The sequence below is a fragment of the Pezoporus wallicus genome, unplaced genomic scaffold, assembly GCF_028554395.1.
Source record: "Pezoporus wallicus isolate ANWC-B61680 ecotype Strahan unplaced genomic scaffold, APGP_CSIRO_Pwel_v1 contig_818, whole genome shotgun sequence".
Classification (NCBI taxonomy): domain Eukaryota; kingdom Metazoa; phylum Chordata; class Aves; order Psittaciformes; family Psittacidae; genus Pezoporus; species Pezoporus wallicus.
Window position 1 is genome coordinate 1,632,507 of NW_026636248.1, and position 27,787 is coordinate 1,660,293.

The 27,787-nt window shown below is 41.1% G+C and overlaps 2 protein-coding genes across 2 annotated transcripts in view; one reads left to right on the plus strand and one right to left on the minus strand.

Annotated features, from left to right (window-relative positions):
* The first annotated feature begins 293 nt into the window (after window positions 1-293).
* TXNDC5 (thioredoxin domain containing 5) lies at window positions 294-26,389 on the plus strand. The gene is made up of 10 exons (XM_057399278.1): window positions 294-581; window positions 5,234-5,383; window positions 8,123-8,228; window positions 9,495-9,591; window positions 12,869-12,984; window positions 15,219-15,305; window positions 18,635-18,775; window positions 21,659-21,741; window positions 23,841-23,970; window positions 24,718-26,389. The coding sequence occupies exons 1-10, from the start codon at window positions 337-339 to the stop codon at window positions 24,838-24,840; spliced, it is 1,278 nt and encodes a 425-aa protein (XP_057255261.1). The 5' UTR covers window positions 294-336; the 3' UTR covers window positions 24,841-26,389.
* The window catches only part of BMP6 (bone morphogenetic protein 6), an 88,039-nt gene continuing 86,462 nt past the window's right edge, over window positions 26,211-27,787 (minus strand). Inside the window, exon 7 of the mRNA XM_057399277.1 lies at window positions 26,211-27,724. Within this exon, the coding sequence (XP_057255260.1) occupies window positions 27,575-27,724 (150 nt within the window). The 3' untranslated portion in view covers window positions 26,211-27,574. The remainder of the gene's footprint in view (window positions 27,725-27,787) is intronic.

Consider the following 27,787-nt stretch of genomic DNA (forward strand, 5'->3'; position numbering starts at 1 on the left):
ATCTATGTTGTTGTTTTTAAAATGCAAATATAGATTTATATATTAGCATAATTACAATTAATATAATTAATATAAACCACCAAATAATACGGTATATAAAAATAACATCAAACATAAATACATACGTAATATATTTAAAACATTGTTTTATTTTATTTTCTCATTTTTTATCCCCAGAAGGGATGGCTCCGGACAGCGTGCGCAGGGGGATGTGTGCAGGGGGGTACCCGAGGGGGGCCGGCCGGTAGCGGGAGGCGGGAGCCGTAGGGCGGGCGGGGCGAGGAGAGGCGGCAGGAGCAAGCCGGGGCTTTGGCCGGTCGCTGTCTCGGCGCTGCGATGGCTCTGCTCCGCTCCGGCCCGGCCTGGTGGCGTCTCCTCTCCTTGGCCATGCTCGGCCCCGTCCTCTGCTGCCGGCCGGGGCGGGCTGAGCCGGAGCCGGGCCCGGAGCCGGACCCGGTCCCGGCGGCGGAGGTGGACCCGGACGTGGCCCCGGACCCGCACGGGCGGCACCTCTACAGCGCGGAGATGCTGCGGCACGGCGCCGCCGCCGCCCCCCACTTCGTCATGTTCTTCGCCCCGTGGTGGGTATCCGGAGCGGCGGAGCTGGGCCCGGCCCGGCGCGGCGCACTCCTGCCCGCCTCTTCCCCTATTGACGTGGCGGCGGGAGGCGGCCGGGCCGGCGGCGGGGGAGGCCTCGGGGTCGCGCCGCTCCGAGTTCCAACAGCCGGGGCCGGGCGGGCGCCTTCCCCCTGGGAGCGGCGGGAGGGCACGCGTTTAATGGCAGCCGGGAGCTGCTGAGCGCCGGGCCGGGGAGGGAGAGCTGAAGCCTCGTGTGTGCCTAGACCGGGCCTCCGTGGCCGTGCTGGCGCTGTCGGAGGCTTCAGCCGGGCCGGTCAGCGGTGGCCCCCTCTTTGCTGAGGGCCCTTGGCAGCGGAATGCATCGAAGGCACCCGAAGCGGCCCCGTGAACACCCGTGGGTGCCTCCCGCTTGGGGCCTGCGGTGAAGCTGCTCGGCCGGGCAGTGAGGGGGCAAGCTGGGACAGCCCCGGTTCTCATGGGCTGGAGCTGGCCCCGGTCCCCGGTCTCAGCTTCACGTTGTTCCTCAAAGAGCCCGAGAGTCCTCGGCCGCTGTGTGTGGCAGCGGTTGCGATTTGGTGACCGTCATTTACCGTGTGTTCTCAAGTCTCACAAGTGCTTCGGTTGCAACAAGTTGTCTTCTCTTTCAATCACTGAATTTAAAGATAAATGTGCAGTGAGAGCACTGTAATGATAGTGCTGTGTTCCCAAGGCTGCAGGTACCCATAGCACAGCTGAGGAGTTCTCAGATTGGCAAGAGACCAAGTGGGCCTATGGCCAGAACTGGTACATTTGACACAAGAATAGTTGCGTGGGAGAGCAGGGTTTTGTTGGATGTTACACTCTCATGGGGCAGTACTTCTCATCCCTGAGCCTTTCTAGTGGTTGTTGATAGTCTTCTATTTTCTTCATCTCTTCCCCTACACTTTTTATCTGAGATCCAGTGTAGGTTACTGGGAGTTGTGTTGTTAGGATTGATTTGGTTTGTTTTTCTCCAGATTTTCTTGAATTTAGTTAAGGGAACAATGTGCAAAAGTAATGTTCTGATCCTAAGTTAACCATTGGTGCACAGTGCCATTTAGGTGTGAGTCATGATGCTCTTTGAAATCGATAGCAGAGAAAGATTTCCTTTCAAAACTGAGGAACTCCTACTTTGTTATTAATGTCACGTTGTTTATGCAGTATGAAAACGTTAAGCAAAAGCTTGAAAGAGCAGATGCCTGCTTTTGTTCTCTGAAGATCACAGAAGCGGAGGATGTCTGACTTGCTGGTGAAGGACCTGTGCCTGGGACTGCTGTAAGGCCTAAGAAATGCCTGTGCAGAGCAGGAGTGCTTCTGCTCTGTTCTGTTTTCAGGTGATAATATCTGTGCCTGGCTGAGGTTTGACTGATTATTTCACAGACATCCCTAAAACCAGATGGGCTTTGTCTCGGCACACTGTGGGAGATCCTGTGCCAAAAGGGCTGTTGCAGGGTCCAGTGTATGCTGCACATCCTCAGTGTGCATCAAAGAGTACACTGGCCTTGTAAACCTCGACCATGCTGTGCCCTTGTGAGGGCTGAGGATCTCTGCTCAGATCAAGAGTGAGGGAGCTGCGTTGTTTCCCAGGCTTTTTGTGGCTTCTCTGGATGTTCTTCTTACCTGTAGCAAGTGTCCTCCAGATATCTGGGTCTTCAGGGCCTTCAGTATGGACTTCTGACAGACAGCAACAGGGCCAGGTTTCAGGTCCAGGGGGAACAGAAAGACAAAGGGAACATCTGAGTGCTTGAGAGAGGTGCTTATACTCACACCAGTAGTTTTATCGTCAGTGGGATCAGGTGGCAACCTGACAGCCCCGGAGGCTATATTAGAGCCTCTTGCCCTATTCCTAGGTGATATTAATGTGCTAATCTCCTAATGCTTCTCAGAGAGGCATGGGTTTTGGCACTGATGCCTTTAGTTACAAGGGAGAAGCCTGCCAAACAATCCAACATTAAGCTAGGATTTCCTATCAGATTGCTATGGATGCTGCTAATGTTGCGTTGTCAATGCTACCAGTAAGAGTTGCGTTGGAGCCAACACAGCTCTTCCAGATTCTTGACACAAATGTTGCTGAGGGCCTCACTCCCAAACAGCAGCGGTACACATTTGTGTCCTACATTTGTTTAAAATATTGCGGGCTAGTCCAAAGATAAGAGCATTCCAAGTCATTTGTCATCGGATGTCTAAGGTCTTTAGTTGTCAAACTGTCCCCCTTGGTAGCTACACTTGGCAAGTGACAGAACTATGAGCAGATTACTCTCTTAGTGACACTAGATATTGTTAAGATGTTGGCCATGCCAGCTGCATGTCTACAGAGGAATGAGGTTCCCATGGTTCCTTACCTGGAAGGAACCTCAAATGAGTAGTTCCATTGTGTTATTGTGACCATTACGTATCTTTTCAACATGCGTGGTTTCTTGGTAAACCTCTGGAAGTCCACTTAGCTGAATTGGACTTGATCACCAGAGGTTGTTGCTGTTGAATTGTAACTCTTGTTGGTTGGATTTTACTTTAGCTGGGTTCTTCTGTCTGGAGCAAGACTGGTCCTGTGCTCTTTGTACCATTATGTCTGTTTATCCCAGGGTCTACCAACATTTTTAACTGGATAAGCATTTGTTCTGTATTTTACTGTGGAGCTGCCCTTGCTAGCTGCAGAGCTCAAGCTCTTCTGAGGGCCTCCAGGAATGTCTGTATTCCTCACTGACTGCAGAGAGCTTATCAGTTACTGCAGGTTGACATATATGGTCCCTATGCACCTTTACATCCTATTTTGCCAGGAAGTCCACCATCCAGTTTTGCAGATGAGAAGTGCTGGTACTGTGGGTGGAGCACTGACCTGGCAACATGAGGTACAGCAGGCTGGTACTCTATAGATACTACCACAGCAAAATAATCTCCATGCATGAACACCTGTGGCACGTGGCTGCTCAGATTTAAATTGGGCAACCTATCTGCAAACTCTTACAAATCAGGTTCTTACACCCGTATTTCCTGATGTTAGTGGCATACAAGAAGTAGAGTTTTGGATTTGGTTGGTTTTGTTTTTCAGAAGGATGAGCCTTTCCTACAGCCTTGTTAGTCTCTTTTGGATCTTCAGTTACATTTGTAAACAGAGATTATGAATAGCTTGCACCTTCCTAGCCCATGTAAGGGAGGGAACAGCAGGACTTCTCATTGATGTCCAGTTCTCCATCATTGCTGCTCTGGCTGCTCCTCCAACCCCACTGACTTAATGTATAAATTGCTTGAGATTGCCTTACCTAGTTTTCCATGTTCTGTTTTTTAAGAGCAGTCAGTATTAACTTGGATTTTAAAATCCCCATGACTGCTAGGCAAAGGGACCATGGAATCCAAAATGCTTTTAAGTCAAGCTCCACGAAAGAGTTGACCATGGAGGGACTTCAGTTTGATGTTAAATATTTAAGGAATATTTAAATTTAGTAATAAAACATGGTGTCCCTTCACCATGATGAGATCATGGTGATCAGAATAAGATCATATGGGAAGTCTGAATTCCCCATATAGTGGGGATCCCCCAGATGCTGCACCTGACTTACAGGACCTTATTAAGGTCAGAAGACATTCTTTATCTTAAAGTAAATCTGTATTTTTGGGGGGTTTGGGGTTTGGTTTGGTTTGGTTTTTTTCCTAATGATATCAGGATACCTGGGAAGGTGTGAACCCATGCAGCTTTTCTACAAGTGGATTCAAATCCGGTTGTGTAAGTGAAAATGTTTTAAATGGGAGCAACTTTCTCCAAAGTCCTAATAGTGTTTTGGTTGTTACTTACAAAGCAGACTGCTTAAGTCATGCAAAGGGCGATAAGAGCTTTCATACTGTCAGGTAGAAAATGTTTTCTGTTAATCCAATTACGTATTTTTAGATGTCTTACAGGGTTGGCAAAAGCATCCATTAAAGAGAAATGAAAATCTATTCCTTAAAAAGTTTTCATCTAGTTACAGGAATAAGGTATTACTATAATGAGTTGAAAGACTAAGAAAACTGTGAGAATAATGATGATTTTCTGCTTCTGGGAGCCAGCTGTTATAGCAACTGTATGAGGACACTTTTCTGTGTATATGCAGATGTAAATACTTGGTGGTATGCTGCTGGGGCAAAGCATGGTATAGGAGGATTTTGAGAAATTCTGTCCAAATATCAGCCCTGATATGTTTTGTGGCTTGTGAGTTACAATTCCTGTGACTCGCACAAGCATGAGTGGCCTTACAATAAGGCTAGAAACTATTATCATCTTACCTGCCACTAAAATATGCAGTGTATTGAAATGTTAGAGTGGAAAGAAAGCTAGACAGCCTCGCAGGATTTTTCTAGAAAGCTGGAAGACTGAGTGCTTTTCTTAATACCCTCACTACATTCATGGGGGTGTTCAGTAGGCTTTGTAATGTAAAAAGATAGTAGCAAGAAGCTGTCATTTCTTGATTTTTGCATCTGTTTGCAGTGCCCCACAATTCTTGATAGTCTTGACTGTTGCTTAGTGTAACAGTGCTTGAGTATGGAAGATTTCTGACTTAACTGTTTTTAAATGCATCAAAATCTCTAACCATTATGCATATGACTTTTCCACAGATTCATTCCCCTCTAAGCAACTGTTAAGCTCTTGTTCCTTCTGTCGCAGGTGTGGACATTGTCAGCGCCTCCAGCCAACTTGGAATGATTTGGGAGATAAATACAACAACATGGAAAACACACAGGTCTATGTTGTTAAAGTGGATTGTACTACAGATACTCCACTGTGCTCTGAATTTGGCGTCCGAGGATACCCTACGTAAGTATAAAAGGATGTCTACTCCTGTTTCTCTTTTAGTTTTAAATGATACTCTGCCAATTTGTTGAAGCTAACTTCTAAGCTGTGTTTTCTAGTGTGTTTCATACGTTCATTTTAAGCCGTTTTACCATGTTGCCAAGACTCGTGATACATACTACTCTTACTCTTTTAAAGAAGCTGTTTTATGTCTTGGAAGATGGCTGTGTTTAAACAAAGTCCAGAACTGTCTGTTTCTTTTCTCCAAGAGTACCTCTTTCTCAAGCAACAGTGCATTACACAGCTGTGATATGCATGATAGAGCTGATCTCTGGTAATGGTACTTTTCAAAATAACTTGTCACAAGTTTGTCAGTATACTGCACCATTCATAATTCATGTATAGATGATCTTTTAAATTTTTGAGTGAAGTTAATCCTCATAAAATAATTAAGACTGTTATCTACCATAGCAGTGGTGATGCTGTACAGACCTTTTCTAGGTTAATTTTGCATGTATTGATCTAGGAGAAATTCACTTGGAATTTGAGGTTGTTAAACTTATCCTGTTATAAAGGATATATGGCTTACTACCTCAACTTTGGTAGGCAGAACATGATCTAGAATATCTATGAGAGGTCAGCTTGTATAGTACTTCTGGGTTAAACACATGTGCTCCCTTTTTAGCTGCCACAGAGGAGTAGAGGGATTTTTTTCACTTGTGTCTTTTTTAAAGCTTCTTGCAAAAATGGATGGGATTGTTTCAGCCACTTCAATAATTACTCATCTCAGTGGGAATAGGTGGAGAATGTAGTCATCTGTAGCCCTCCTGCAGCCTGTATTTTTGGTTTCCCACCACCCTTTACTCATTTCGTGTAGCGTTACTCCTGACCTCGGTAATAGCCTGAACTTAACGCATGCTCCTGGCTGCACCCACTTTGACACAGATGAGTGCTACTGAGTAGAAGTTGGGAGTTATAAATAGCTAAGTCCTTGTTGAAACAGGAATTGCCATAAGGGCAGTTTGTGTCTTAGTTCCACTAGTGAAACTAAGAAACAATGACTATAGAACTCTGTTCTAATATCCCCAAAACTGAGTATTTGTGTCTGCATATTTGAATAGATTATGTTGTGGTGCTATCCCTTGTAAAGCAGATTGGCAGATACTTTAAATAAGAAGAAGATGTATGGACATATTGCTTCCCCCCACCACCCTCTAAGGTCATTGGATATTTAGGAATAGTTAGCACTCACTTTTGTCTGCTTGAAAAGTGTAAATGATAAGGCAGTCATTTGCTAGTTATAGAACTACAGAGATGAAAGGGAATTCATGATATCAGTTCTCTTCCTGTCTGAGTCAGTTTTGAACTAGCCTGTTTTTAAAAACCTCCAGCAAAGGAAATTTCACAGTTTCCTTGGGCACAGAGGGGTTGTCGCAAGTCCAGGATGTGCTGGTCCCTACACTGCTTTTCCAGACACCCGTCAAAGGAAAGGCTGCATCCCTTTTCCATCCCCCAGAGAGTAAAACTGGCTGAGCAGATCCCTTTGCTTGTTAGTACAGTTGTCTCAGGATTATTTGGTGCTACAAAATATTCTCTCAACTGAACTAGAGAAGCTTACTCTCATTTGAAGAAAATAAAGGTGTAGATGGCTCTTTAAGCTGATTAGCTTCTTTTTTTTTTTTTTCTTGTTACTTTTCAAAAGTATTGCCATGAGGTGCATTTTAGATGTTCTGCTTCATTTTTGCTGTTTCCTTCTTATTATGAACTTGCTTCCTGCCCACACCCCCCCCCCCCAAAAAAAAAAAACACCTTACTTTCTATCATCACAAAGAACATTCAGGAATACCTTAAATAACAAATGGATGTGGGAGTTCCTATTTCTTTTGCATATATTTGTATTATGTGTTTTTTCAACACTTTCATACGTTCATTTTTTCCAACTGTAGAACAAGAAGAGAGAGAAAAACAAAAAGCAGTACAAAATGACAGCTGGCAAAGGAGAACTGAGGGCTAGTTGACATTAGTGATTGAAACTAGGGTTTGCTTTAAACATAACACTAGGTCAGAAGTCAGTATTGCCCCTTTACCAAATATATTTCCAATTTTAACTTAAATATTTAATAGTAAACGCTTTAGGTAGTTTATGGAAAGGTTTTGATAGCTGTTACTAAATGTCAATAATCGTGAAGTCTTGAATCCCTCCTAGTAGTCTCTTTGACCTATTGACTCGTTTGAGCGTGTTTTTAATCACTTTAATACCACATGAAAAGTCCTATATTCCAAGAGTAGTCATGGAATGAAATGTGAGAAAGAAATTCCTGGGAAGATAAGCATTGGATATTTTTACTCTGGTGATGTAGAGGGTTGAGCAAAACAAAATTGATGCTTTTTGACAAACTGAATTAGGATTCATAGGCATTATGAATGAATAACCTTAGAACTGAACACTGTAATGTTTTATTTGTTACTTCTTTATTGGCTGAAATAATATTAGTCTATGTTGATTTTTAACATGGTATTTCTTTTTGCTATTTTTAAAATATCCTTTAAAAGCTTATGTGGGAATTACAAAAAAAGCATCCTGAGTTCTAGCTGTGACCCTTTAAGTTGAGGGAGGTGCCTGATGCTGATGTTAATAGTCAAGAGAGCTGTTACTTTAGCCTGAGGTGTGTTGCTATGGATTAGCAAAACATGTTTGCTTCCCAAGAATGCTTCCTGTGTGCAAATTTTCACCTCACTCTTTTCTACATTTTGATCCTTTAGCCTGAAGCTGCTTAAACCAGGACAAGAACCTCTGAAATATCAAGGCCCTAGGGACTTCCAGGCACTGGAAAACTGGATGTTGGAGAAACTAAATGAGGAACCATCTGTAAGTGAAATGGAAATATTTGCTCCTGCAAACTTGCTTATCTATAATTGCTATAGGTTAGGTTTCATTTTCCAGGAGGAAATCTGCTCCTGAGAATAACAGTCAGATGGCAATAACAATATGGGGCAGCTTCCATATAAGTCAGCTTAGTAATTAAAAGTGTCATCCTGTAACCTGCCCTTTGTTTCCTGTATTTAAAACTACAGCACATAACGTAGTTTTAAATGCTTAGCATTTTGACGTTTTAAGATACAATTCTTAGTGTTAATTCAGTTGACACCTGTAGGCCGTAATGCTTATAGATTAAGAAAAGCAATTTAGCTATAATGCATTATAAATTGCATTTGTGTTGGGCTTAATTACCTCTGAAATCATGAATGCTGTCTGTAGATCAGTTATCAGATAGTCTGATAATGTTGAAGCCTAAAGAAAGGTTTTAAAATAATCAGTTAGATAAGTTAACTTAATACCATCACTAAGAAAACCCTTGAGTTTAGGGATAGCATTTACATAAAGTAGCCAGGCCTTGCCTAAAACTAAATTTGATTGCTGTTTCTAATCTGGATAAATCTATAACAATTGCTGAACCACAGTTAGAATGTGATTATGTTGAAACAAACATGGTATTTTTAATAATTAAACATTAAATGCTGAAATATTTGAAGACATGTACCTTGAGGTTCTTAAATTCATTCCAGCTCTGACCCTCATACCTAGAAAGTTGCTTTTGCTGAAGTGCCAATGGTTTTGTTGCAGGTTATACCTGTGAAGTGTGTGCTCTCTTCCCATTGTTGCTGTCTTCATGGAGCCATTAGGTCCCTCTCTCTGGCAATAGGGGAGCAAGAAAAGATCTTTTTCACCAGCTATTTTTAAATAGCCCAGAGACCACTGGAACAGGTGCAATGGCAGACGTGTGATGCTAGGAAGGAACTGTTATGTAATCTAAGAATACTAATATATGGTGATGTGATGAATGCTGTAACAGTTATTGTGCTCCGTCACTGTACTACAGCATGGTGAAATTCCAGTGACTGCTAGCTCTGCTAGCTCTTTTCTGTGTGGTTGTCTTTTTCACATTTTGCTTTCAAGTAGTTGTTTGTTAGGAAACATTAGATATCTAAATCAACCTAAATAAGGACATTGCTTTAGGAATTTAAAATTTCAGACTTTACACCACTACCAGAGAATGGTGTGATACAGGAATCAAATGTTGTTTATTTACTGTACAAGGCAAATAAAAGTTTGTTTTTTTTTTCTCATTAATAGGATGCAGAACCTGATGTGGAACCACCAAAAGCCCCTGAACCTAAGCAGGGAATGTACGAACTCTCAGCAGACAATTTCAAAATGCACATAGCAGAAGGTAACTATTTTTCTCATGAGCAAGGGACACTTGCTTACAGAGACATCAATAGTAGGAAGTCTGCAACATAAATATTAGTTTTCAAGGTACCTCCTTTCCACTTTTATTTTCCAGTGATGCCTAGTGAAAGAGGATTAAAGTTACAGACTGTGTAAAAATGTAGTAGTGTGTTTACACATTGCACGCCATGCGAAAGTTTAAGAAAACCACCCCACTTAGAAGGCAGTAAAATTAAGGCACATAATCAATCACATGGAAGAACCTAGCAGGGCTTGCTTGACTAAACTGTTTCTTTCCTAGAGTGCCTTGCCACTCACTTTGTTTTTTTGCCAGTCCAGTTTCCTCTTTCACTGGGTGCTGGCTTATTTTTACTCCCAGGCTGCTGTTCTGGATAAATATAATCCACCCACTTCATCCTTACTGCCCCGTCCCACTCCAGTCTGGCCACTTATTTAGCTTTCTTCCTCCAGAATTTCATGTGGGTAAAACACTTCACTTGTTTGGCCATTTTAAAAAATATTTTGTCTGGAAGCTTTTAAATTAACGCCAGGATCAATACCTAACATGGGAAATTTTGCCAGCCACATGGTGGCTTTTTTAAAGAATGAGCAGAATCTTACCATACAACTTGAGCTGTCATAACAACAGATGATATCTGTTTTCCTAAAAAACAAAGGCTGGATTAAATTATCTTCTGTATCCATGTGATACCATCAGTGAGGTAGATACTTGAGCTTCTTAAAGCAATCGTTCATTGATTAGAAATATTTTCAAGTGTAAAAGAGCATTTTATGCAGGTAACTTAAAATTTCCCAGCCTGTGTGGCTTAGCACATAATTACAACAAAATTCTTTGTGGATTTTTCCACAAGCTGTCAGGGAGATGCTAAGCATTATAAAACTTTACAGTCTGAGACGATAGCTAAGTTTAGTGTATCTGTAAATGTTTTAATATTTTTATTGTAATTTTCTTATATATCTGTTTGCATTCACAGAGGAGATATTCTCATGGTCATATCCAGTGGCTGAGCAGGTTTATGATCATCTCTAAAGCTGCTGAGGCCTCTCTGACTTCAATTACAAAAAGTTCAGTACTTCAATGTCATAGGACCATAGGTTTGGGTTAGAAGGGACTTTAAAGATAACCTAGTTCCAACATCCCTGTCACTGGCCACATCCAGCCTGGCCATGAACACTTCCAGGGATGGAGCAGCCACAGCTTACTGAGGCAGCCTGTTCCTGTGCCTCACCGCTCTCATAGTGAAGGATTTCTTCCTCATATCTCATCTAAATCTACCCTCTTTCAGTTTAAAGCCATTCTCCCTTGTCCTATCTCAAGATGCCCTTATAAAAAGTCCCTCTCCATATTTCTTGTAGGCCTCCTTTAGGTACTGGAAGGCTGTTATAAGGTCTTCCCAGAGCCTTCTCTTCCCCAAGCTGAACAACCCGAATTCTCTCAGCCTGTCTTCACAGGAGATGTGCTCCAACCCTGTCATCATTGCAGCCCTCCTCTAGACATGCTCCAACAGGCCCGCATCCTTCTGAGGGAGCCCCAGAGCTGAATGCAGTACTCCAGGTGGGGTCTCATGAGAGCAGAGTAGAGGGGCAGGACCACCTCCCTTGACCTGCTGGTCACGCTCCTTTTGATGCAGCCCAGCATACAGTTGTCTTTCTGGGCTGCAAGCCCACACTGCTGGGTCATGTTGAGCTACTCATCAACCAGTACCCCCAAATCCTTCCTCTCAGGGCTGCTCTCAATCCATTCTCCACCCAGCCTGTGTTTGTGCTTGGGATTGCCCCGACCCAGGTGCAGGAACTTGCACTTGGCCTTGCTGAACTTCCTGAGGTTTGTTCTGCCCTAACTGCCAAGCCTGTCATGGTCCCTCTGGATGGCATCACTTCCCTCCAGCACGTCGACTGCACCACACAGCTTGGTGTTGATGGCAGGCTTGCTGATGGTTCACTCAATCCCACTGTTCATGTTGCCAATAAGGATGTTGAACGGCACCATTACCAACACTGACCCCCGAGGAGTGCCACTCATCACCAGTCTCCTCTTGGACATCAAACCATTTTAGCAGGAGGCTTAGCAGTTCCAGCTGGAAGGTTAACTTTTGTTCTTAAAAAGTCTCCCTTTACCTTTTTCATGCTCTAGGGTAAGAAAGATTTTGTTTCTATCAGGGAGGAGGGTATATCATAGAGTATGTGGCGTGGAATAGCTGATTTTGGCTAGACATTTATTCATAAGAAATTTCAGTTTGCAGTTCACTTGACCAAAGCAAAGCATGTCAATCAATTTGAAAGTCTTCAATTTGCAAACCAGGCAAGTTACAGTACAGTATTACTGCAGTTTCCATTTCCTAGTTATTTTGTGGCGTCTTTCCTCTGACCTCCTGTTGTGAGCAAGCCCTCAAATTGGAAATGAATTCTAGTAGTATCAGCCCAAAAGCAGTCTTCAAAGGATTATGAATACTTTTGTTAGAAAGAGCCATTCTCCAGTTGCTGGCGTTTCCTTCAAATTAGGTTTTTTCTTTGTTTTAATAAAGTTCATTTTTAGTTCATATTAACAGTCTTGCCTTGATATGTACAAAACAGTGCAGCATCTTGAATTAATAGTAATCTCAATTGAAGGAAATTACTTGAAGGAAATTGGAGGAAATAGTACTCTGCAACTAAGCTTATACTTTTAAGCTAAACGTCTCTATAAACCACCGCAGAAGTCTACTAAAGGCAGTGATTCCTGAGTAGTTAACATGAAAATGCAAAGAGCAGGGCAGAAAAAGGAGAATGTAAAGCTGAACAAAATTATTTAGGTAGTTCATTGGCTTAATGCAGTGGCGTTTCCTAATAAATATGTAAGTTTAAGTCTAATAATTACTTTCATTTATGGTGTTATGAACACACATGCCTTGGTGGTTCTTTCTGCTCTCTAATAGGTCAAGTGACATGATAGAATTAGACATTTTGGCAATTGGTTAGGTTAAAATTATCAGCTTTAATATCTCATTTGTTGGCTTTAAGTTGTGAAGCTTTTTGGATTTTCAGGGAAATTGGCAACACTGGGACTGCATACAGTATAGAAAACCTAATTGCTGAAGCATTCTGTCCTGGCCTTTGATTTACAGTGTTTCCTATCTTTAACTCAGGAAATACCATGATAAATTTGCAGTCTGAGATTAGAACCTAGTCTTTAACTGCAGCCAAATTCATTCCAAATGAGTTAAATGTGTTTTGTTTTTTTTCTTTTTTTCTTTATTTTTCCCCCTTCGACTTAAAAGGTAATCACTTCATCAAATTCTTTGCCCCTTGGTGTGGTCATTGTAAGGCTTTGGCCCCAACCTGGGAACAGCTGGCTCAAGCCTTTGAGCATTCAGAAACTGTCAAGATTGGCAAGGTAGGTGAAGTACTCTTCATCTAAAAGATGTTTTGTGTGAATGCATATTTCAGCCAAGTATCATAGCTTTTGTGCTTTGATTTGCAAACGACAGTTGTTTGTTTGTCACCTCTTAAATACTTTTATAGTCACAGCTTCTATTTTAATTTGGTGATTCCCCCCCCCCCCCATACATCCGCAGTTGACAGGACTCCCTCATTTTAAGCAAGGACTTGCTAGAACCATAGCTAGCTTCCTGTGTTTGAGAGAGAGAGAGAGACGGGAATAAGTCCAATACTTCATATGCGTGGAGTAATATTTTGAGATTTGTTTTTTATTATGCTTCCCCTTTTTCAGAACTCGATAGATGTCAGTATTTATTTTGAATGGGAAAGTGACTTTTAATTTGCTCTTTAACACACTGGATTCCTTAACAAGCTTTAGATCTACAGGGCTCCTTACGATGAATTATTTCTTGATTGGTTGGGTTTTTTCCCCTTTACCTCCCCAGAACTTTCTAAAGGTTTCAGGAGGTCTTCACCTTAAAAACTGATATCTTGTCCTGCTTTACTATTTCTCTTAGGGTTGATAACCAGGTTCTGTGGTGTATTTACCATGGGAGCTTGTTACTTGTACGTGGAGTGACTTCTGTGCTGAGGTATGGAGGTGGTCTGGCAATTGCAGTTACTGGCTTTATTTGCTGACCCATACCTAAGTCCAGGTGCTCATGATGTGAATCCCTCTGTACTTGCCAACAGTGGAAAACTGACAGGGCTCAACTTCCATATCCTTAAGCTTTCCAAGTGATACCAGTGATCTGAAAGACTGCATAGTGGTTAGCAGTGTTGTCAGTCCTGCAGAGGGACAAAAACCCAGCTGTCTTCCCTGCCTCTGCCCTCATAGCACTTTCAGTTGTTACTGGGGGTGATGAGCTTGACTTTTCTTATTTTTAATGCTTTTGAAAATCCACAAATTAAGGTACGCTGCAGGTGTAGAGCAGGTCAGCATGGCTGAACTTCATAGAGAAGACATACATATATTTATGTATGAAAAAAATTGAGACCTGGATATAAAATTGAATTCTTTCTAGAATAAAATACTGCAGGCTATTGCTCCTTTGATGTTGTCTGTACCAAATGTTGCATCTGCTGATTTACTTTTTGAGAACCTTGCTTGCTGCTTGGTAAAATCTTTGCTTAGCTTAAGCAGCTTCTTGGAAGTTATCATTCTCTGCTACTCAGAGAAAAACTAACAAAAAATTTCCAGAATTTTTGTTTTATTCACTTGTCTGTCGTGTTTGCAGTTATTCTTACTGGTAGTTCCATTTAATAAAGCCACTGAGATTTGTCTGGATACCTAATCAATTTTATGAAACTGTATGCCTTGTGAAATTGTGAAAAATTTGAAACATGTCTTGGCTAAGATTGTAAGTATGTAAGTAAACAGGAAACACAACTGAGAAGGTTGAACCATGACCATCATGTATTTTGGGAGGATAGTGTCTTAACAGCAGAGATACCACTGACAGGATGCTCTTTGATCTTTAGAATTGATCTTCAGTCATCTGGAGCAAAGTGTTTCTAATGTAAAATTCATAATCCAAGTGCTGTGTCAAGCAGTGACTCCAATGCTGAAGTTACCTTTTTTTTCCTGCTTCAAAAAAAGATGATTAACTGATAACTTCACAGGTTGGTTTATGACATATTAGAATTGAATGTTGCTATGCACTTGGAACTTCCCTTTCGGTAAAGTTAACTTGGTAGCTGTTGACATGCCTTCTGAAGTCTTTAAAGAGTAGTCTTTTAAAAAATGGATGAGCCAATATATCTTCATTTTAAGGCTCTCTCACATTAGCATTTTGTATCTTATTGTCCATGCAGTGATTTTTATTCATTGAGAGTACCAAGTACTTTTTGACTGTAATATTTAATTATGTCTTCATTGTTCTTTGCAACTGCTGCTACTTCTTTCTTGTCCCTCCTTGATCCCTCCTAAAACAAAGTAATAAAATAATCAAGCAGACACAGAGCCTCTCAGTTATACAACCCAACCACTGTTCGGAAGGCAGACATAATCATTCTCAAGGCAGTACTTGGTACTGAATTTTGCAAACCTTTGTATTGCTTGTTCCTGTATTTTTCTGAGATTGTAAACATCAGGGAGGCTATGATGCTTGTTGTATGTTTATTTTATGCGCTCAGTGATTTATTTATTTATTTATTTATTCTGGTTTATTTATTTCTTTTAAACTGTAGGTCGACTGTACCCAGCATTCCAAAGTCTGCTCTGAAACCCAAGTTCGTGGCTATCCCACGCTCCTGTGGTTTAGGAACGGTGAAAAGGTGAGTCTGCAAGCTCAGCAAAAGATAAGATCATTTTTTCTGAATAATACTTGGACTGTGTTTGTGTCATGGGAAAATTAGATCAAGAGGGTATATATGAAAGTCTGCTTGTGAGAGAAGAGGTGGTGGAGGTTCAGTTGGATACTGGAAGAAGTATATTTCATCCACAAATAAATGATACTTTTTGGCTCTTTATGCTCTGCAACTAACTGATATGATGTTCATAAATCTGTAAACAGTATCTCCAGTTATTCTACTGTGCAAGAGAAATCGGTGTTTACTTTATCTTAATACCTTACCTCCTACGGAAAACAAAACCATGGATGAAATAGAAATAATTTTAAAAGTGTGTAATTTTCACAGTGTGTATCAGAAGGTTTTCATCTGTAAGTGGTACCTAAGTGATGTTTCAGTAGTGAAAAAATTCCTTCTTATAAATCTGAACACTTCGTATAACTGTGAAAGTCCTGTGGGCCCAGTTGGCACTTTTCCTTGTAGCAATGAAAAAAATTACAATATTCTGAAGTAAAATATTTATAAATACCATGTACATGAACAGCAGCAAATAAACATATAAATAGTAGTGTTGCTTATCATATGCTTCACACTTTCAAGATTAATTAAATACGTGAGTCCAGGGGAAGGCTGCAAAGATGATCTGAGTGAGTGCTGGAGCAACAATTTTGTGAAGACAGGCTGAGGGAGTTGGGCTTGTTCAGCCTGGAGAACAAGCCAGGGAGACCTTAGAGAGCAGCCTTCCAGTACCTAGAGGAGGCCTACAAGAAATCTGTACCTTTTTACAGGGGTGTGTAGTGACAGGACAAGGGGTAGTGGCTTTAAACTGAAAGAGGGTAGATTTAGATTAGATGTAAAGAAGTTCTTTAGTGTGAGGGTGGTGAGATGCTGGAACAGGTTGCCCAGCGAAATTGCAGGTGCCCCATCCCTGGCAGTGTTCAAAGCCAGGCTGGGTGGGGCTTTGAGCTACCTGATCTTGTGGAAGATGTCCCTTCCCATGGCAGGGGTGTTGGAACTACATGATCTTTAAGACCCCTTCCAACCCTAACCAATCTAAGAAATAAAAACAGGTCTGCATGCAGAGAACCTACAACTCTTCTTTCAGCTGTTACTTGCTGAGTTTTGGAGGGCTTTGCATTCATGTTGCATTCCTTTTGAACATCTACAGTGTCAGAGTTGTTTTACTACTCAGTCCAGTTTACTGGCTGCTGCCTGTGGCAGTTTTCTGGTGCTCTAAAGAGAAATTAACCATAAACACATACCAGTGCCTGTGAGGTTTGGTATAAGCACTCTTGTAAGATCAGACGCTCCAGAGAATTTAATGAAGCAGCGCTGGGATTTTTGAATTCCAGCCTGATTCACACCAGAAATACATGATCTTGAGCAGTGGTGCCTGGCGCATGTTGGAAGCAGATATGGAAGCTGAGGGAATGCTCAAGTCAAACGTGGTGTGCCCAAGGTTAGAGGTGTTTTCAGTTAATTAAATGTGGGAAGTGTTTTGCTGTTTATCCAGGATAGTTTTTCACCTATTTGGTTTGTTTTTATTTTTCAGATGGCAAGATAACCTTGCCAGAACCATACTGTCTTGATCTAGAAAAGTTAGCTGTGGTTTTTCACAACCAGCCAGATCAATATTTTTTCTTGACCCTTTGTAATTATTGAAGTTTGAATTGCTCAGTTATTTTCATCAGGAGTGCAGTGAAAGAAAAAGTCAGATCACTGCTCTTGTATTTGGTAAAACTGAATCTCAGCTGTTGGTCTGAACAATGTATTTTGGTTGACATCAGGCTGGCTTTTCTCCATTGGCAGTGTGGTATTCCCTGGTGGCATACTGACACCAGAATCACATGTTTTTTCATGGGCTGATACAATATATTCAAACAAAAGAACAAACAAGCACAAAGATCCCCACAAAACTCCAACAGTTTTCCACTAATCTGATCAAGAAATTCCTGGAAATCTCTCTTGCTGCTCTTACACTGTTCAGTAAGGGAGGGGAGGAGGAGGAGAACTGCTTCAGCCATCCAGCCCTGTTGTTATAACTCAAGTCTGGCATCACACCATACTTCTTGGTTAGATGCAGCAGAAACCCTGGGAGGAATGAGTGGGCACTGCCACTGCCCTGCTGAAATGGATGCAAACAAGCAGGTACAGGCATCTTTCATCAGATTAATTCTTCTGTGATTTAGACCAGTGTGGGGAAAGTAGCTATAGTTACAAGTAACATTATGAATGACAAAAGTGTCAGAAAGAGTTCCAAAAATGTGGGAAAGAGTTGAAGAGGCGTCTTTTCCTCCTTCCAACATATGGAAGATTGTATGCTGTTTCTTGAAGATTATTCCTCATCTGTGAGAGGGAATGTATCTTCTAGCCCACACCTCATGGAATCAAAACTCATGAATTCTACTCAAAATAGATATGTAGTGTCTCCAAGAGATGATCTCGTGTTTGAACAGAGAAAATAGTACTGATTTTCACGAAGAACAGTATGGGCAGTCACGCAAGAGCCAGTTTGGAGATGGCCAGCAGTGGATTTGAATGACTAGAAACTGCTCAGAGGTCCTCTAATTTCTTGTTCTCTAGAGCTGTGAAAGTACCTGAGATATGGGGAAGCAACTAAGGCAAACCATGGCTTCTCACAGATCTTGCTGGTTGAGGGCTTTATGTGCAGGTTCAGAAATGCAACTTTACTTTCATGAGACTGGTGCTGTTGGAAATACCTGCCCCACAGCAGGCAGCTGTTGTCTCTTGCTCCTAGGTTAACTCGGTTGCCTGGAGACCATTGCCTTACTGTTTGGGTTTTCCAAGAATGTGTGACAAGTGTGTTGGTTGGCAGCTATGTAGTCAGGTGACATGCAAGTTGAGTCTTTCAGCCCTCTCAAAGCACTGAACAGAGCTCGCATGGTAACAGATACCACCATGAAACAGTGATAGATACTTATTGTAGCAGCTATTGTTCCTTCCAGTAGCTTTTAGGTTAAAAAAACTCACCAAAGACCTTGAAAGATCTGACTAGAGTGAGAAATGAGGGTCAAGGTGGAAAAGTTCCTAAAATTTGCTTCTATGTTTCTGAACCACCTTTCATTTCAAGGAAATTTTAGATTGTTCCCTTTTGGGACTGAAGAATCTATGGCAAATCCTGAAGATGTGGAGTGTATGGAATGCTGTGGAAAGGTTTAACTACTGGCTAATCATATTTATTGTGAATATGCTTACATTTGGCTGTGTTAGTTTTTTCTGGAAGTTATTTTCTAATTATTTATTTGCTAGATTAACTGCATATATACACTTGCACAACTATTTTGTAATTGTAGAATGACCAGTACAAAGGGAAGAGGGACTTTGACTCCTTAAAGGAATATGTGGATTCCCAACTACAGAGCTCTGGGAAAGAGCCACCAGCAGATGAACCTGCTGAATCCCCGCAGCCACCCGCAGAACCCCCCCATGTTGAGGTAAGTGTTTCTGCACTTTGCAGCGACGTTAGACATGTTCAAACTGCTTCAGCAGCCCATCTGAGTCTTCCATGAGTTTCTCGCTCTGATAGCTTGGCGATTTCTAGATGTGAACTGTACCAGATACTTTCCTGGTTATTTTTTTTAGTAATTAATGAGTGGAATCAGACCATAATTCCTAGTGATGCGTTTATTAACCTCATGAATTCAGGTTAATAAAGGAGAAGGAAAAAAAATTGAGCTCTGTTTTTATGGTTTAGCTAGAAGCAGTGTGGTCTTTTTTGGCCTGCAGAACTGCTGGCATCTTGGTCAGTATGACAGCATGTTTCATCAGTATGGAGGTGAATGTTTCTTGCAAGATTCTCACTTGAACCCAGGAAGATGGCACATGCTGCTAAGCCCCTAAAAAAAGCCAGGGTCCTATACTTATAAACTATCTGCAGAAACAATAAACAAGCAAAGATTATAAAGACTGATCTAAAAGTGGCAAGGAAAGTGTCCTGTGACAAGAATACTCCTTGGGTTGGGAGGCTTATTTTAATCCTGGCTGTAGGCTACAGGGGTTGTGAGTGTTGCCAAGGAATTGACAGGAATAACTTTTATCACTTTTGCATAGTTGTACTTGATGTTGTGTAGTTTTCTTTTATAATCACTTTGGTATTTCATCTGCCATTTTTCTTGTAGATGAATGTATAATTGGTGAGGCTGAGAAATTAAGGATGGCTCTCAAGCATACTCTGTTAGGAAATGTGGAAAACATACTTCTGCCTAGAAAATAAGGGACAGTGATTTACACTCCCTTGTGATTTACACTCCCTTGTGATGCAGAATGATCTTATGTACTTAAAAAGCATCAACATTATTATAGAAATGCAGTTTATATGCAGCTTCTCACAGGAGAATATTGCCCTTCCCAGCTGACCTTTCTAACAGTTACTCATCTTGCATAAAGTGGCTTACCAAACATGATATGTATATGCAGTTTTCATGCCCTTCAATTTTATTTTTTTTTAATTGACCTCATATTTGGGAGATCCCAAGAAGCTGGTGTTAGTACAGTGCAGAAAGTAATTAGTTGTCTTTCTATTTTTATAGAGATAATGCAAACCACATGTGATGCAGATTCCTACTTAAACCTCACATGCACCAGCACACATACAAACAGGAATGAACTGTGGGGGCACTTTTTGCCAAGTAACAGGCACAATGTAGGGCTCCACTTGCCTTTGCAACTGTAAACACAGCTTTGGATGCCACTAGGGTTGCCCATCTTCGTGCACCTTGGTTCTAGTTTTGTTTTCGTGAATTTTGAAACAAGGTGCTAGCCCATGTAGCCAGCACACACTGACAGCATTTACCATCAGCAGCCCACAGCTGGTGCCACAGGCAGCAAAAGCAATTGAGTTCAGACTCCAAGTTTTTGTCTCAGTGTTGAGCCCCTACATGGATTCCCCCATGTCTTACATAGGCCAAGTACTTGCCAGTCGTTTCACAGAAGCTGTACTGCTGTGTCCCTGAGACTTCTCTCCTACCAGACATGACTAAAATTACTCATCCAAATGGATTAAGGCAGAGTGATCAAAAGATGCTTGGACTATGTGATTGCATAAGATGCCTTTTCTTAAGAAAGCAAGCTAAAATTGAGCTATCCAATACTAAATTTATTTTTACGGTTATATAGTTCACATTGCTATTCTGATAGTCATCTGTGGCTCTTTAATATTTGTTTTACTATATGGGTCATGGGGAAGATGGCATTTATGGGTTTTTCAGATTTGGTATGTTAGACTGTAAATGATGTCTGCAACATCCGATATCCCTTTAGGAAATTCAGAATAGAAGAATACTATTTACTGCTATTTTTTTTCTTAAGTTATTTGTAATTATTTAATAATTAGGAAGTGTTATTTCTAAATAATTCTTTAGAGGGTGTAACACTTAAGTTTAATGAAATAATAATTTCATGAACTAGCAGTTTTTTACAGAAGTGTTTAAAGGTAATGGGTAATTTGTGATTTTGAATTCCTTTTGGCTTCTCTTTATAAAACTCTTACTATGTTTAAAGTAGAATTGGTAATATTGTCAGTTATACTGCTGTTTTGCTTTCATTTGAATTTGAAGCTTTTATAGGCTTGAGATTTGTTTTGGGGTTTTTTTTTGTTTGGTTGGTTTTTATTCCCTCCCACCCTTAAGGGTCTCACACAAAAAATGAAACTTGTTATGGTTCTGTGCTCTCATGTAAGACTGTCCGTAAGCAATACGTGCAAGCCTCCCATCACTCCCATGCCTTTGCTCCTGATGTTATCAGGAGTAAAAATTACTCCTGGCGTCCGTGCAAGTGTGGTGTGGTGATGTCCTCTTTCTTGACAGGCAAATACATTTTTCTGGTAAGAGTGTTCTATGTATGCAATGCACGGATATAGCAGAGGGAGAACAGCTGTCAAGACATCATAGTATGCCTTGAATACCTCATTAAACTCTCAGATGGCCATTATGTGCTCTGAGCCAACTCTTCTCAGGGCTGTTCCTTGAAGCATTTTCATGGCAGTGTATTATAATGAAGGTGGTGGGTTTTTTTTTTTTTTAGTTTTTTTCTTTCCTCAGCAACTAAAATTTGGATACAGGCAAATCCCTTGAAAACAGGGATGTTTTGTTTTTCCAATTATGGATGAGATTCAGTGTGAAATACGCATTTGTCTACAGCTCTCCAGGGGAGGAAAGTAACTGAGGAATAAAAGTGAGGTGTACTCCTGCTACTCATTTATATTATCAGTAACATTATCTTTTGCAGTTTGAGTTTCCCTTTCAGGTAGCTAAAAGCTCATCTGGCTGATGTTGCATATACAGAAGGTCTTGACACTTTTTTGTTTGTTTTTTGAACAGGCTACAGTGCTCTCTCTCTCTGAAAAAGACTTTGATGCAACCATTGCTAGGGGGATCACGTTTATTAAATTCTATGCTCCGTGGTAAGTTTGTACCTCTTACTCAGGATTATTGCTGGCCTAAACTGACACTGCATTTAGGTCTTTTTGTGTAGTATTGTATTTGTTGTCTGGATCTAAAATATGAATTTAATGAAACTTACATGCTGTCTTTCTCATCCATTGACCATTCTCTCAGTCAATAGAAGGAAGCCTGGTGAGGGGGAAGAGATAAAGCTGTATTTCGCTGTGTGAAAGATAACACATCACTGATTTCATCATTAGCCATCCCATTAACGCTATATATGAAATATAAAAAGATCTTTTGTTTATGGTAGTGGAAGGTCACCATTACAAAGCAACACAAGCAAATGCAACCCATGTTTAAATATACGCAGGAGTATCAAAAGATTGCAGCTTAACTTTGGCAGTAGGCATGCATGTGTTTCTTATTGTAGGCAAAAAGTACCAGGGAGAGTGTTATGTAATCTCAATGATGCAGTCTTTCCCAGTGTTGTCACCTTTTTTACCTGTGTGGTTTACTGCTTCAGAGCCACTTCTGTACTCTCTTATATCTGAAAGACCTGCTTTTGGATGTGGGCAAGTATCTGCCACCACTGTGTTAAGAAATCTGCCCATACGCACATACATAACCCCCTTCATGTTCAGTGCTCTTTCTTCATTCCCTTTATCCCCTCTGTGTGCTGTGAGGGATTGATATGGAATCTGTGCCTGCGCTCCTACCACACCACCAGCAGAACTGGCTGGTAAATTCAATTTACACCTGTGTACAAAGCAGCTCTTAGTCTGATTTGTGAACCCAGGGCTTGTTGGCACATATAGGAGTTCATTGTCTGAGAAAATTTTCTGGAAAAGTTTGAGATGATAAAGAAAGGCTCCCTTTTTAATTAAGTGCAGTATTAGTAAGAAAAGTTAAGTTATATCCTCATCTCATGAGATTCTGATGGGGTGCTGCTGGATCTCACAGATACCATCAGTGTCGGGTAGTCAGCTGAGACATGGTGGTTCAGGGTGCAGAGAGTCAGGTTCATAAACCAGAGTGTGCTCCCTGCTGCAATATTCAGAAATCCACCGTTGAGTAAAATACTTCCTATATTTGTGTAGCTGCTATCCTAGTTTTAACATTGAAAGTCAGGCTCATGTATGCAGTTGTAGTGCTCTGCATATAAAGGACCTTTTCCTCTTCCAAATGGATTAAGTTGTGTAGGGCTCAGCTAACGCTATTATGTTGCTTGCTAGTTCTGTCTTTGTTTGTTTTGGATAAATATTAATGTAAACTTGCATAGTAAGCATAAAATCAGCCTGTTCTAGTAGTTTTTGTGCATGGTCAGAAATGCTTTTATGCTGTCACTGTATATTAACAAGGTGGTTCAAATACACACTGGCTTGCATTAAGAAAACTCTGGCTGAGACATCTTCTATTATTTTTGTAAATGCCCTGATCCAGTCTCAAGGCAATTACGAGGCTCTTTCACTAACCCAAATAAGCTGCAGCTGGGTTAGAATAGAATGAGCAGTACAGCTTTAAAGTCTGAAGTGCTTTGGGAATTATTCTTGAAGGCAGGCAGTAGTAAGAAGTTCAAGCTATGAACTTGGCTAAGCCAAGTTCAAAATACAAACAAAATTCTTTACTATATATTGGACAAGGAGGCCATTAGGAACTGGAAGAAATTTAATAGGGAAATTAAAATCTCATAAATAATTAAACTTGGGCTATGTAGCTTTAGCACATGCTACCTGAAAATTTAATTTGTACTACAGACATGCTATGCCTTACTTAAAATGTCGGTTTGTTGGTTGGGTTTTTTCCTCATTTAAATATCCTCTGTGCTCGTCTTTACTTGGCTTCATATTTTCTGTAGGGTAAAATGTTAATGCACTGACATCCAAAATAGCATTCCAGATGAGACGAATGAAAGCCAGAAACTACTTCAGTGCTTCACTTACATAAAGTCACTCATTTTCTTAGCTCATTTAGTGACACAATAGTGCAAGGGAGTTGGAGGGCCAAATCACTGGGGGATAGAAAAGGCAGCTGGTTAAACTTGCAGCCATTGCAGCAAGACAGTGGAGATAAACTGAAAGGTGTATCTGCTAAACAGATCTCCCTCTTTTGTTTCTAGGTGTGGTCACTGTAAGAACTTGGCTCCAACTTGGGAGAACCTTGCCAAAGAGCAATTTCCAGGTTTGACTGATGTCAAAATAGCAGAAGTAGACTGCACTGTGGAACGTAACGTCTGCAGCAGATTTTCTGTAAGTGTGAAAGATCTGAAATGAACAGGATAGTATTGTGTACCAAACGTTAGCAGCTCCAGCATGCAGCAGAGCTGCTGCTACGCTGCAGGTGCCTGGTGACAGCACAGCTGTGTTCTCCGTTAGCCAAACAAGAGGTAGTTAGAACAGCACCCGGTGACACAGTTTCTTTCCGGGCCTGTCAGACTTGGTCATTATTGCATGAAGCTGAAGAAGTCCCTAATTTAAGAAGCCTCCCTCTGTGAGAGCACACCAAAGCAGTCTTCTTGTAGCTGATGCAAAGTTCTATTTCTAGGGGAAATAAGTCTTTTGGTGCTGGTAGGCAGACAACTGACGGTAGGTCTGGAACTGCCATTCCAAGAGCCTAGATTAACATGTATTATCCCAGTCACTTATCCTAGAGTCATAGAACGGTTTGGGTGGAACGGGACCTTAAGGATCACCTAGTTCCAACCGCACTCCCATGGGCAGGAACACCGCCCGCTAGACCAAGTTGCTCTGATTAGCTTTATTTATTGCACCTCTCTGTCACTATACAATAAGCATGTCTGTTTGGACTTTGTGAATATGATAACTGGAAATTCTGGGGTGGTGGTTGGGTTGGTTTGGTGCTTTTTTTCTCAGTTAAAGTAGCTTATTGTGTTAGAGGGGTTTGGTGTCTTTTCAGAGTCAGGTAAATACAAGTGAAGGATACCAGTGCATTTTGACATCTGTAACAAGTCTCTGTTGTGTGTGTGTCTTTTGAAGGTACGTGGTTATCCTACACTTCTGCTTTTCCGAGGTGGAAAGAAAGTCAGTGAACACAATGGCACGAGAGATCTTGAATCACTGCATAGCTTTGTCTTGCGTCAGGCAAGGGATGAACTGTAATAAAAGTCTAGATGCTCCATCCCTGGCTGTCTCTGTACAGTAGCTGAGGGATTTCAATCATTGCTAATTTTCAAATAGTATATTTGGGGGGAGGAGGGGATTAGGGCGGGGTTTTTTTGTTTGTTTTTAGGAAATTGAATGTACTAAACATTGGTATCTTCCCTGTGTGTGCGTGTTAAAGACATCCTACCCTGTGTGCGAAGGAAAAGTAACAAGTAGTTACTGTGCAAATTGAGAATATTTTCAGCATTGGTAGTATTACTGCATTTCTGCCTTCCCGCAATGAAGTGTAAATGGTTTCCTTTGAGACTAAAATACATGAAGAAAACCATCTTAAGGGCACCAGCAGAATATTTTTGTATTCAGGTTAAATTTGGTTCAAAAGTAATCCTTACAAACTGCCTACCATTACTAGAAAGGTAAAAGCTACAACGGTGTTGAGTAACTTTTGCCTCTACTGCTGTACTTATACCTTGTTTGTCTTAATATAGCTCTGGTAAGAAATGGAAAGTCATGGGAGGTTGAAAATACACACACCTTTGGAAGATACCAGGCCACCCTGAGCTGGTTATTACCTGTTAATCCTCTCAGCATGGGAGGTCTAGCCATAATGAAAGTGATGGTACTGTAACATGTGCCTGAACATTATTGATGCCATAGTGTACATGTGTCAGGTGGATTGTCGTAGGCTGCTTCTGTCCAGCTCCAGAGGAGTAACTATGCTCTACTTATATAGAGCTAAAGTGAATAGGCGCTATTATAACTGCTCCGTTAATACTAAATGATCAGTTAGACTTCAGAGCTGATGACATGTGTTTCCTACCCTCGCCTGAATCCAGACTTTGTGTTGAATAGTACAATGTTTAGTTTTTTTTCCCCATTCAGCTCTTCTACAGTAGTGTAAAATAGTTCCCCACTCTTCTTCCTTGAGCCTTAACCTTTTTCGAAGCTGTAAGCATTGATAAGTTTTAATGCCAGGACCATGTGCTCTATGGTGCCTTGGATTATAATATGGATCTATTCTTTGGTGCATAAGGTGTTCCGTGTCAGAAATAACTGAAAGCCAAAGAATTTACACTGCAGAGACTGTCACGATACAAAGAGAACAGCAAACCAAGGACTGAATTCTGCATGTCGTGCACACAGAAACTCATGGAATGAGGATGGCTAATTTGACTATGCTGTCAAGATGCTGATTTTTGTCCATCATATGGAGTAGGTTGGGTATTTTTTAGGGAAAAAAAAAAGGCAAACCAGCAATGAACTTTTAAATCAGTGAATTTCTCCTGGTACTTCACTGTCTGTCCAGAACATTGTTTCTGTTCAATCTAAAAATGTGTAAGGGTGAAAAAGCCACAGCGAAAGCTAAGTGTTGTACTGGCAGATGTATTAGATCAATGTGTATACTTCTGCCTTAAAGGAAGCCTTTATTATCATGTTTTTAACAACTTTCTAGTGAAGCACAATCTCATGAGTTTCTTGTATAAAATCAGAGTGGTACAATTGTTTACACTGAGATTTTTCTAAATAAAAACTTTTTCAAAAAGCAGTCTTTCTATAAATGATACAGCACAATGAATATACAGTGACAAGTGCAATAAATTATAGCTTGTATTTACAAGAAGCCTTTTAAATGCAAGAATTAGAGGTAAGTGCATTTAATACAAGTTTAATATTGATCAAAACAATTTGCTATTAGCTTCTGCTAGACAAACGGTGGCTACACTACGAATGTGTCCTTTATACCAGTTTGTTAGTTGCGTGAGTTGATTGGGGAAGGTTGGCCAAAGACTTGCCTATGTTGTTGACATTCTGTCTTCCTGTAAATAAATTGTCCAGCCAGAGAACGAATGGCCCCTAAACTTTTACATCTGAATTACAGCTGTCGAAGCAGCCCCTCTTCTTTCCTGGGCAAGTGGTAGTAGATGAGGCAGCTCCACGTGGGGAGTGGAAGGAAGTTGCGTAAGAACAAGTGTATGAAGTCATACTGCTCAGTCTAGTAGTGAATGGGAAGGACTAGCCAGCGCCTGAGTTCACACTAATGTTTCTAACACAGGATGCAGCCAAGCCACCTTACACTCTCAGGATCAGACTGACTTAAACTGTGCTTGGAGAATAAGAGAACTGAAACATTTGCTTTGGCACGATTTAAGATGATTACAGACTTCAGGAGACTAACAGGCTAGGTGTAGTAACTGGTCCTTCTAGACAATAGGCAATTCCTAATCTTAGGAATTTTTTAGTATCCATTTTATACAGGATGGATGCTCTAAGCCTGAAGTACTAACATCACCTTCCTTACTCTAGTTTCTCCTGTCTCTCCCCTCATCTTTCCCCATCTCCCTAAAAAGACTCAGTTGTTTTGGGTGTCCGGTGCCCATCTGGTAAAACTGCAGCACACATCCAAAACTGCTAAATGCCAAGCCACTATGTGAGATTAAGACCATCCCAGACAAATAAAGCACGTGTGGGCATATTGCTGCTTTGCGCGCTCCGGCTCTGCAATGCTGAGCAGCCACCGCGGCGCTGGGGTCAGTCGGTAAGAATACCAGCAGTTTGCTCGCACCCCAGCATGTAGTCCTCACCCCCTCCTTCCTCCCACAAGGCACATACATGGTGTTCTGAAAGGTGGTCCATCAGTTATTTTTCCTCCAAGGTCAGGTAGTTCATCGAAGCAGGGAATGTGGTGTGGAAGTTCATGGTAGAATCGCATAGTCCATGTGAAGACTGTTTGTCAGTGACATCCACAAGCTCTTACTACCATATTCCTGTATTTCTTCAAGATTACGTTAGAATTATCATCGAAATAAAGAACAGATATGGCATTTAGTTTGGTAGGTGCACAGCATGGTTTGGGAACATAATCAGGATTCATAAGATGAACCTGTTGCCAAAAAGAAAATACAAGTGAGACAATTGTAACTCATTTACAAATTCACCTATTGCT